Here is an 11,665-nt window from a genome sequence, read left to right on the forward strand (position 1 = left end):
GAACTGGTATCATTGTAATGCTCCTAGTACATTTTACATCCCTTAAAATGCATACTGAAACAAACAAACAAACTAACTATCTTCAGGTCAGCAGTGCTTTCCCTAATACAAAGCAGACTAATTTTAGTCTACTTAACTTTTGCTCAGTCATCTTAATTTGCTCTGTTAGCCAGGGAGAAGCAGGTGGAACTTCTTTACATACCAGAAACCACTGTCATATGCTGTTATCTGTTTAACAGGGAAAGTGTATCTTTCCTTTGTGTATACTTTGGGGAGTGAACATTAAAATGAATAAAAAAACTAGAACTCACATTTCTTGGCAGATTTAGCTGAGATGGCAGAAAGGTTACTGCTTTTTTATATAACTGGGAATGGGAAGGTTATCAGCTACCAGATTTAAATCTAACAGTTTTTAGGCAGAACTCTGAGTCACGCTGTGTCGGCCTTGTCGTTGTGGGAAATTGTCTAAAATAGCAGTTGTAAATATCAACTAAGAATTGCTAATCTGCTCTGTAAACACCTTTTTGTGGTTTTTACTGGTGCATTTTTGAACTGGATGAAATTCAGTCATCGAGTGGAATGGTTTGGTTTTGTCTAATGTAATTATGTCTGTACACAGAGCAATGGAAGAGTGCCATGTGTTTTATTCATATGTTGGCTTTGATATAAATAGCTTCCATATTCAACTGACTTCTAAGACTTGAAAGCCTCAAAACCAAGATGCCACAGTCATAATACTTGCTGTTCTCTTTTCTTCTATCCCAGTTAGAGCAGCAATGTACAGAACTTCTCAGTGGCAAAGAAAAAACCAAAGTAGAGAACACCAAGCTGAAGCTGACTAACCAGGAGCTGCTGAGAGACCTGGAAAGAACGTCTCATGAACTCAGCCTGGCTCAACAACAGTTACAGGTGCTTCAGGAAGAGGCATCAAGACTACATGAGGAGAAGGAAATGTAAGTCTTCAGCTGCAGTGGTTCTAGTGCATTTGCTTAGCATGCCAATGAGCCTCCTTCTCAGGGTATTTGGTGTCGTGATATAAGTTTGTATCATAAGCAGAAACTACCAGCAAAACCAAGTGCAGTTTAGACATTTTTCCCCAAGTAATTCAGTATGTTTTCTATAGTATATCTGGCTTCTACAGAATCTTCTGCTACTGTTTCAAAATATCAGTGTTCTCCCACCCCCCACCCTGCATTTGTTGAGGGTGTTTGGAATTAAAAATCAGTTTAATTTGTTAAAAAGTATGCCTTAGTCTTGAAATCTGAGTGGGAATCCTTACAGAAATTACAGCTGTGGTACAAGATGCTCCGTCTTCCTCAAAGCTAGGTCTATCTGAGCGTGCTTCTCAGAGTGTACTCTGGCTATGAGATGGCTAGGATGTGCTTCTTTTCTTCATCCAAAGCAAGTCTAGTACATAATTTCTGACCAAGGAGGCTGGCCAGCGAGATAAAATGTAGCTTATGCAGCTAAATCATGATTCACACAAGGTCTTATGGTGATCCAGAACCATAATTTTGGGGTTTCCAGCTCAGAAGCTTTGGATTTCAGGTTCTGACTGTGAATTAAAAACCATTTTTCAAGAAGAAATTTTTACAGTTCATATTAATGGCAAATCAATCTACCTGTAGTGCTCCAGCATTTTACACAAAGCAAAAGTTACATTACCCTGAAGCTGTAGTAACTGGCAGAACTGTTCATTGAAGTCCATTTAATGAAAGATAGTTTTCAAAAAGTAGTCAGGGATCTCTTAAGCCCTCTTGTTGCCAATGGAGAGCACATGGATGCCAGACGGGTGCCTATCTTGCCAGATTCTACACATTTCAGCAATGAACTACATAACTCAGAGCTGTGGCTATTTGGCATATTTCAGGATAGAGGATAATATTAAATCAGATGGCATATTCTTTTTCTCTTAAACTTTGTGCCAAACTCTATTTAGTTTTTACTAATTCAAGTTTTCTTGAGGATATAAATAATGAACTTTGTTGAGAAATAATTGCTAAAGAACTATATTTAGGTTTGCATGTTTGATGTGTGTTTTGGAAGTAGACAGTAGAAATATTCCTTCTCGAGGTTGTTTCTTTCCTCTTTGAAGCCTCTTTCAGGTGAAGAGCAAAGACTATGTAATGATCTGGTTTTAGAGCTACAGAGGAAATGTGGTCAGACTGCTGAATAATACTATTGCATTTACAAAGCACATTGGATTCAATAGTGTTTTATGGAATTAGAGCTCAGATCTACTCAACTACACCTGCGGTGTTGCTTAAAACATCTGTATCAGTCTGATAAGACCTGAGCTGTTGAAGCAGATGTAATGTTCTGGCTGCACAGGAAGATCTTGAGGCTTCACTGAAAGGCAAAAAACATGTAAGGCCAGACACCGAGTTGCATTAAGTCAAAATAAATGGTATAAATCTAGTGTAAAAATCTGAGACACTGTGTCCAATATTTAAGGCTGCATAACTGTCGAAGTCAGGAACTGAGAAGAAATTTTAGGGAATGTAGATGTCTGAGCCTGACATATGGTTTCAATAGCAAGATAAACTCTAATTTTGGGTAAAATGTTACATGGTTTCCAGTGGCCATGAGTGAGAAGGATTTCAGCAGTATGTCTTCTCTGAATGATGCAAGTGCCAGTATCAGCATATATTAAGCTCTCTGGATGAAGAAATTATAGAACTATAAATTTTTAAAAAATAACCTCTGCTCCTTACTCAGCTAATTCAAACTGCTGTGATACTGTGGCCCTTATACTGGTTATCTTTTTAAAAATTAGTAACCATTCATGCAGAATGAAGTCTACAGGTTTGGAGAAGCTGAACTCTCAAATGGGGATACCCCTAGGGAGAAACATTTTAGCGGTGTTGTTACCATGATTAGAATAATTTTTGTTCTTTTCATTACAGAGAGGTGTATCGAGTGACAGAAGCCTTACAGAGAGAGAAGTCTGGACTTCTGAAGCAGCTGGATTTTTTAAGGTAATGCAGACCTTACATTCAAGAACTTATTGCATGATTCTGAGGAGGATTAAAGGATGAAATTATGTTGGGATATGTACTGGGTGTAGGTGACCAGGTGTTGCCAGCGGGGTGCCACAAAGGCTGCCTCAGTGCCAGAGAGAAGAGACTGGGACTGCCTCGTGACAAGCACAGCCAGTTCCAGCCAACACAGCTGAGCCCCTCAGCCAAGGTGGTGGTGCCTCAAGGAAAGCCTTTGTAAGAAAGGGTAGAAAATAGTGCACAGCAGTTGAGAGAGAGGAGTAAGAATAAAAATGTGTGAGAAACAGCCCTGCAGACACCGAGGTCTGTGAAGGAGGAGGGAGAGGACGTGCTCCAGGCACTGCAGCAGAGCTCATGCAGGAGCAGGCTCCTGGCAGGACCTACGGGTCATGGAGAGGAGCCCATACAGGAGCAAGTTTACTGGCAGGAACTGTGACCCATGATGGACCCACACTGGAGTAATCTGTTCCTGAAGGACTGTGCTCCATGGAAAGGATCCACACTGAAGCAGTTTGTGAAGGGCTATAACCTGTGGGAGACAACCCACACTGGAGCAAGGTAAAAGTGTGAGGAGGAAGGAGCAGCAGAAAGGAGCTGTAATGGACTGACCACAGCCCCCTTGCTCCCCATCCCCATGTGGCACTCGGGGTGGAAAGGAGGTAAAAGGGTCGAGAGTGCAGGAGTGGAGTCTGGGAAGAAGGGAAGGTGGGGAGAAGTTGACTTTAGTTTTGTCTTTGTTTCTCATCGTCCTGGTTTGTCTGTGATGGTAGTTGGTAAGCAATCTTTCTGTCTTTATCTTGACTCACAAGCTTTTCCAACTTATTTCTTCCCTTGTCCTGTTGAGGAGGTATAGTGAGAGAGCAGCTGGGTGTGCATCTGACAGCCAGCCAAAGTCAACCTGCCACAGGATAATGACACAACACACAACAAAAATGGTCCCATTCTTGCACACAGTAGATGGTAGTAATGTGAAAGATTCACTTTGTTTTGACAATTTGGTATTGCAAAACAATCTCCATTCCAAAAGTTAAACAAAACAATGGTGAACTGTTCTAAGCTTGTTCTGTGGTAGAAGCCTGGCCACAGGAGACTTGGAGCTTGGAAAAAGGTTCTGTTGTTTTTAAAGTTTCTAAAAGCCAAAACAAAGATTCTTTTGCCAAAATGTTTGTTTATTTATAATTGTATCAAAATATAGTTAGCTAATTTTCCCTGTGACACTTCTGTATTCATAGACTTTAAAGTTTGGACTTGTGTTCAGGCAATTTTAGCACTCTTAATGTGCAGCAATGTTAGTTTTTGTTAGCTCAGTGGTAAGTTTGCATGGGCTATAGATTGTACTTGCCTTTTCTTGCCTTCATTCACTGCATTTCCTTCAGGATGCCTCATTTTAAAGTTACCTAGAAAGCTTCCATGCTTGAGTAGAGTCTTCTGTTTTGAAGTGTGTTTCTCATAGGCCATTCCACGTGCTGTGATCTTGTCTGCTTTTGGGAATGGAGCCATAGATAGAAACATCTGACAGCAGAACTGTAATGGCTGCTCAGTCTCTTTTGTGGTCAGGCCAGCAGTACATGGAGACAATGAATGATGTACCAACGAGGTGTGTTGTCAGATCTGATCAGAGCTGGCTGATTGCCTGGAGTCTCCATTTCTTGACATTTTCATCTCTTCTGTATAATGAATGGAAGATGGATGTTTTTCTAGGGAGACTTCTCTGTCAGACCCACACCTGTAGCCCTCAGAGGGACACAACTGGCCTTCATAACTGTCACTAGATGAACAGAGAATTCATTACACCCTCTCCACATTAATAAGTCATCTTTACCATGATAAGCTTTAAACATTCTAATTTAGAGTAAGTGAATGCATATTGACCAGAACTGATTTCTATGTGTTAAGGCATTTGTTTTCATAAACTACAGAATGATGGCCAGATACCAGCTGGCTTTAATGAGCACAGCCCTAGTAGAGATTCAATAGCCCAGAGAGGGAACTGGCTGTGGTGAGAATATAAATAAAGCTTGATCAAGGGTGGAGATATGCCAAATTAAAGTGCATTTGACTTGCCTTTTACACTGCCAGCTGTCTAGTCTGTCTATTAGTGTTGAGCAGAAAAGTCAGCAGTTCTAAATACTTGGCCTCGGTATTTCTCTATTTGCAGGGAGAGGAACAAACATCTCAAAGATGAACGTGACATATTTTTACAGGTAAACAAGTATTATTTTCAAACTCAGTGTTGAGCAAACACAGAACAGCCTCAAGAGAAAGGATTCAGAAGGTTGTACAGGAAATAAGCTCTTGTACTACTTAAATCTTGCCCATTCTTAATTTATATTGTCTTTTTTCTCACTTGTGAAGAAGATTTTTAAATTTGATGAACAATTTTAAGAGCTACATTTTTAGAATTGTAAAACTGGAACTATCTTGAGGGAGATGAATGTATTTTGTAAGCTAAGGATGCAATTATGACATGATGAAATAAACTGAAAATAGAACAATTGAATTGTGTTAATCAATCCAGTCAAGAATAGCTAATATTCTGAAATGTTTACACAACAGTACAATATCTGTGTATCTGAATGAGTACCTGAATACCTATCAGAACTAGGTAAGAACAGATCACATTGACTTTTTATCCAGCAGCAGAGAATGGGCGTATAAGAAGTTCCAAAAGTACCCTGGCTTAAGGAGACTAAGACCACTTAGTTTACCTGTGTATTCTTATTCCTACAAGAAGCTACTAGTGTAAATCACCATCTGTCTATCGACATCTTTTCATGACATTATGCTGTTTTATTGTGGTCCACTTAGTTTACAAAGAAAATTAATTCTGTCAGGATCTGGAGTTTCCATGGTCTCATTTTTTATCAGTCAGGATTTTGAAGCATTTATACTCTAGGATTTTTTCTACATTTTTTTTTCATATTCATTGTATTATTTAAGCATTAGGAATGAAGCCAGTTAACCATAATGAACAACAGAAGTAAATTAGTAAGAACTACTCTGTATTTCTGCAGAAATGCAAAACAAGTGTTACAAAAGCCATCTGGAAGCAAAGATCAGGGTCTGTCATTGGGAAATACATAGAGGACAAGATGCTGCCTAACAGGTAAGAACTTTTTTTCATGTGTTCTCTGTTTGAGTATGATGGGGCTTTTAGAAAGATGACGTGGAATGTTTTCTTTGTGATTCCTTTGGACTTTACAAAGCATGTATTTCTAAAGTGTCTCTCACTATAAGATTAGTGTGTTCCTCGAGAAATTTGGAAATAAAGAGGCAAATTTTCACATAAAACAAGTGTACTGTCTGCGAAGGCAAGAGGCTTCCCCATTGTGGATGAGTATACACTAGGAGGCACAAAAGCTTGCCTATTACCCTATATTGATGTGGTACAATGTTCTTGGTAAGCCCCTGCAAAACTATACCTCTTTCCCTCTCATTCTAGAGCAGGGGTGTCAAACTTGCTTTCACTGGGGGCCACATCAGCCTCACGGTTGCCATCAAAGAGCAGAATGTTACATTTATACAGTAATAAAATTACATTTGGCCCTTTGAATGCAACCGTGAGGCTGATATGGCCCCCAGTGAAATTGAGTTTGACAATCCTGTTAGAGGACAGCAGTCCTGTTGTAAAGTATGAGAATTTGAACTAGTAAAACATGGAGAATTTAATTCTTAGCTGTGTGGCTGTAAACTTGAAATCGACAGGAACAAGATGGTGATCTCAGTGAAATGCTAGCGTGTTTCTTTTGAGACGCTTTAAATAGCAGTTAAGACAATGTCACAGCAGGAACAGGGTCATGAAGTGTAAAGACGGAAAGCTTTCAGAGGTACAGTTTGGTAAGTTCAGTACTGAGAAGTGGAGAACAATTGGCAAAAGCAATTATGGTACAAAAATCACAGAAAAAAATAAGTGGGAACGACTTCTACTATCTCTAGGCCAATCTCCTGTTCAAACAGGAATAACTCCAAAACTAGGTAAGGTTGCTCAGGGCCTTGAGTTTTTGTCCTCTTTGGACACCTGTTCCGTTACTGCACCAGTCTCATGAAGAAGTTTTGTTCCCTGTAACAAGTCAGCATTTCTCATATTGCAGCTTGCGTCTGTGGTCATTACATGCACCTGAGAAGATTCTGGATTTATATTATCTACACTTCCCCTCCTGTTGAATCCCCACTTAGTCTTCTATTCATGCATATTAGACAAACCCATCTCCTTCCTACCTGCTAAAGAGAGAATTACATGACACATAGAAAGAGTCTGTTTTGGGAGGTTGTTTTTTTCTTCCAGAATAGATCAGGGAGGAGAATAGGAAATCACAGTAGAGAAATTTACTTTAGCTATTATATGAGGTTAGAAATTAAGCTAATCTTATGTTTCATATTGTCGAGGGTTAAGATTGTGAGGCGACAATCAAACCCTGGCAGATGTATTGTTAGCCTCCTCTCCTGCCCACTTCCCCCTCTTGCCCCTCCCTCTCCCCCCTTCCCACTCAGGACAGGTGATCGTGAGGGAAAGAAGGACAGAGAGAAGAGAGTTGGAAAAATTAAAGATGTTTTACTAATGCTACTAACAAGAATAGAGAAAATAATACAAAATATACAAAACCAATCTTGAAAGTCTCAGCAACTGCAGAGCCAGCACCCAAAGTCCTGGATTAGGCTCTGTAGCCAACCGGAGCTGGATTCAGTCTCTCACTAGACCTCAGTTTGCAGGGAAGACTAGCAAGGTCCTCTCCTAATGTCGGCCATAAGCAGAAGGGAAGGAAAAAAGGGACGAGATCCTCGTGATCTCCCACCTTTATATGAAGTATTCACGTGAATGGAATGTTATACACAGTTGGTCAGTCTCTCGGTCACCAGTTTCTCATTGCCCCTCTTGCGAGATGTCCATCCGTGCTTATCAATAAGTTTGCATTCCATTGCTAGGTTTACCAAAACATGTATCTGGTTCTCCAGGAAAATGCAGCTAATAGGAAGGCTTTAGCTGACAGGCAAATTCACTAAAAGAGAAACTTGTTTTTTAACAAAACCAGGGCATGTATTCTGGTTCAGGTTTTTGCTGTAAGTTATACTTACAACTATCAAGCATGCTGTATATATACACACATTGTATGATGAGATGACTTTTCAGTAGACATTGGACTGAATCTACTGTGCCTGCTGTTAGTAGTAAAAGACAATTGAGTTGCACTAGAAGAAAACAATAGGAATTCAGGTCCAATATGTTTCTGTGATGTACTTACTTTTTTCTCTGTCTAGCCATTCATTTGAAGAAGATGATGTGTTCAATAACTCAAAGAGAAGGAATTCTGCTGGACCAAATGAAATTCTCTTGGTAGAGCCTGATGCTAGAGCCACTGAAGGAATGTCTAAAGCATTGCATCTCCAAAGAATAATATCAGTTGAGGAAGATCACTTACCCCAGCTTCTTGACAGGCTGGTTGATAAGCAGCTGAACAGATGGACTGGAGAAGATGAGAATGCTTCTGAGATGGAAATGGATAAGAAAAACACAGAACAATCAATGGAATACTCACCATCATCTTCTAGAGAACAGCCTATAGGGAAGGAAACACTGTCAAATGTAAGGGTGCAAAGGCGACCTCACTTTGAATAATATGTGCAGTTCTGAGCCCTGCATTTTCAGAAGTGAATGTGTCCAGGGAAGGGCAACAAAGTGGCTGGAAGGGTTAGAAGGCATGTGCTGTGAGGTGTGCCTAAGGACTCTGGATTTGTTTAGTTTGGAGAAGAGGAGGCTGAGTGGCAACCTCACTGCCTTCTTCAGCTTCCTGAGGAGGAGACGTGGAGAAGGAGGTGCTGATCTCTTCTCCCTGGGATCCAGCGACAGGACTCATTGAAATTGTTTAAAGCTGCATCAGGGGAGGTTCAGACTTGACATTAGGAAACATATATTTGCTGAGAGGGTGGTCAGACATTGGACCGCGCTTCCTGGAGAGGTGGCTGATGCCCCAAGCCTGTCAGTGTTTAAAGGGCATTTGGACAATGCTCTTAATAATATGTTTTAACTTTTGGTGAGCTCTGAAGTGGTCAGGGAGTTGGACTAGATGATTGTTGTAGGTCTCTTCCAACTGGAGCTGTTCTATTCTATTTTAAAGACCTTGGAAACCATTAAATGGTGTTGAAGGCTAATACATTGTTATTAGAATCTAGAATTATTTAGTTTTCTGGTTTTAAGTTAAAGCATGACAAATTAAACCATTGCATGAAGAGGGAGATGGAAATATATTGCAGATAAATGTTGAAGGTGCAAAGAAGGGAAACTCAAGGTAAAGGAATGGCATTAATAATTGCAGACAATGTGTGCATAGACTTATGTCTGAAGGACTGTTTAGGAAAAGTGAAGTTAAACCTTGTAATAGATGACACAATAAGATCCACTGAAATATAGCAACTGTCTAAAAAAATGGAAGCAACTATTGTTGAAAAGTGAGGGGTTTTGTTTGTTTTTTCAAAAGAATCATATTTCTCATATGCTGATACTTTTGAGTCAGCTTTGGTAGCTGTTACGCTATCTGAGGAATGACAAGAACAAATATCTTTTAAATTATTTTTTTGAGATGAGTTTTAATTAGCAAATTGAAACTCAGGGGTTTTATTGTTGTTGTTCTGCTTTGTTTGTTTGTTTGTTTTTAGCTCTAGTTTTTATGTGCGTGTTAACAATGAATTTACCATGCAGTAATAATTCTTAAAACAATATGCTGGAAGATACATTTCTTTGGAGTTTAAAGTCCTTCTTGCACTGCTGTTGCTTTAGAGATAACTCCATGTGTTTTCTAATTTTAGTATCACTGTTAAGCATTACTCATTTTTAGATTCTTCAAGTGTATATTAAGAATATTACAGTATAGGAAAAATAGGTATGCTTGGTCATAATTATAGAGTTCTTTTAGAAGAAGCAAGCTGATCTTAAAAATTATGATAGAATTATACCACGGTTACATAATAACTTCTGTATCACATTTTAATAGAAATCTAGAGCACAGAACAGAGCTTCATCCTTTGAAACAAATTAATACAATGCTTTTTTTTTTACTTCCTGTATGACTTATTTTGTATCATATTTTTGAAGTATGGCATAATTGGATTTTTGAACAGCAAAAGCGAAGTAGATCATCAGGTCCAGCTAGAATAAACCTATCCTACCTGCTCTGTTTCAGCAGTCATGTCCCTTGAAACTACATCCTCTCAGCTGGGTAGGAACTGGGCAATCCCTCAGATCTTTTTTCTTACAATTTTTTTTTCCTCAAAGACAATTGGGAGCAAGCATGAAGGGGAGAGAAGAAATCATAAAATGTCTTCTGCCTAGGTGTTGAAAACATTTTGTTTCAGTTTCTAAAGAAACATCATGAGGGTAATACAAGAAGTGCATTTTCAAAGGTCACTTAGAACTGGGAATTCAATTATTTATTTTTTTTTCCTATAAATGTCAGTTTCTTAGCCCAGGCCTTAGTTTTGGTTGGTTTTTGCTTGTTTTTTAAAATTTAGTTTAAAAAAACACAGCAGAGTACTCATTTCTGATAAACTCTCTGTCAATGTGGCACTGAAATATGAGCATGGTCCTGCATGGTTCTCTTGGTGTGCTGACTCAGCCTGCCAAGGACTATTCAATTGATGGCATTCCATTGCTTATGGCAGTCTCTAGGCTGTGTGTTTGACCACTGCTACTTTGTATGAGTAGTGCTTCATCTCCTTCCATACACCAGCTGTAGTCTGATGAATTTCTCATACAACTTTGCAATTCCTAAATGATGGCTCTTGAGATTACCACTTCTTGACCATGAAATGTAGATATCAGAAGTGACCTTGTTTCATAACATGCTTGCACATTGATTCCCACTCCTGACAGCATGCCTAGGCTAGGAGGAGTGGTAATCAATTAGTAAGTGTTTTCAGGGCAGCTCTCTGCACATAATCCTCAGATGGACCTGAGAAAAACGCTAACCAGCTGCTTGCTGCATCACGAGTTATGAGGTGTGAGTCTCAGGGCCATATATCAACTGAACTGTCTTCTGCAGCCAGTCCTTCTCTCCCCTCATGTCATGCTGCTCAAAGAATCTGCAGTGTAAAGGAGTCTAATAAGCTGGGAATGTTTTTCAACAGAACTGAAAATGTGCTTTATGTAGATGAGTGTATTACTAGCAGCCTACAGTTGCAGTGGAGTTTGAGGTTTTAATAGGAAAGGAGACATGAACAATAAGAAATCTCTGTATAGTTGTAATGGGCGATTATCCCAGCTTATTAAAGAGACATGTATTTTTGTCCCCAAAATATATAACAGTGAATTATTTTTTTTCCTACTAAGGAAGACAGCAGCTTGAGTTTTTATTTATTTTTTCCCCGTCAAGTGCAGCTCTGTATTGTTTCTGCTTCTTTCTGTAAGGCTTCAGTATATTTGTAGAAAAAATTTGCAAAGCCAGACTTCGATGTCACATTCAAAGGACTTGTCAGACAGTGAGTCCAGTTCTGATGTCTTCTTGAAGTCAAGAGTCTCAGGGATTCTGTACCTCAAATACCTGACAGAAGGTCTCCCCTTCCCTTCCCTTCCCTTCCCTTCCCTTCCCTTCCCTTCCCTTCCCTTCCCTTCCCTTCCCTTCCCTTCCCTTCCCTTCCCTTCCCTTCCCTTCCCTTCCCTTCCCTTCCCTTCCCTT

General features: G+C 39.6%; 1 protein-coding gene across 4 annotated transcripts in view; it reads left to right on the plus strand.

Moving 5' to 3' along the window:
• The window catches only part of CRACR2A (calcium release activated channel regulator 2A), a 70,448-nt gene that overhangs the window by 40,261 nt on the left and 18,522 nt on the right, over positions 1-11,665 (plus strand). For all 4 annotated transcript variants that reach the window (XR_011741439.1, XM_071815087.1, XM_071815083.1 and 1 more), the window contains 5 exons: positions 766-953; positions 2,907-2,978; positions 5,158-5,203; positions 6,014-6,105; positions 8,256-8,580. Coding sequence is in view for 3 of the 4 variants with exons in the window: in XM_071815087.1 (XP_071671188.1) it covers positions 766-953; positions 2,907-2,978; positions 5,158-5,203; positions 6,014-6,105; positions 8,256-8,580 (723 nt within the window). In the remaining variant the exon portion in view is untranslated. The remainder of the gene's footprint in view (positions 1-765; positions 954-2,906; positions 2,979-5,157; positions 5,204-6,013; positions 6,106-8,255; positions 8,581-11,665) is intronic.

Source organism: Patagioenas fasciata, chromosome 1 (assembly GCF_037038585.1).
Source record: "Patagioenas fasciata isolate bPatFas1 chromosome 1, bPatFas1.hap1, whole genome shotgun sequence".
Lineage (NCBI taxonomy): Eukaryota > Metazoa > Chordata > Aves > Columbiformes > Columbidae > Patagioenas > Patagioenas fasciata.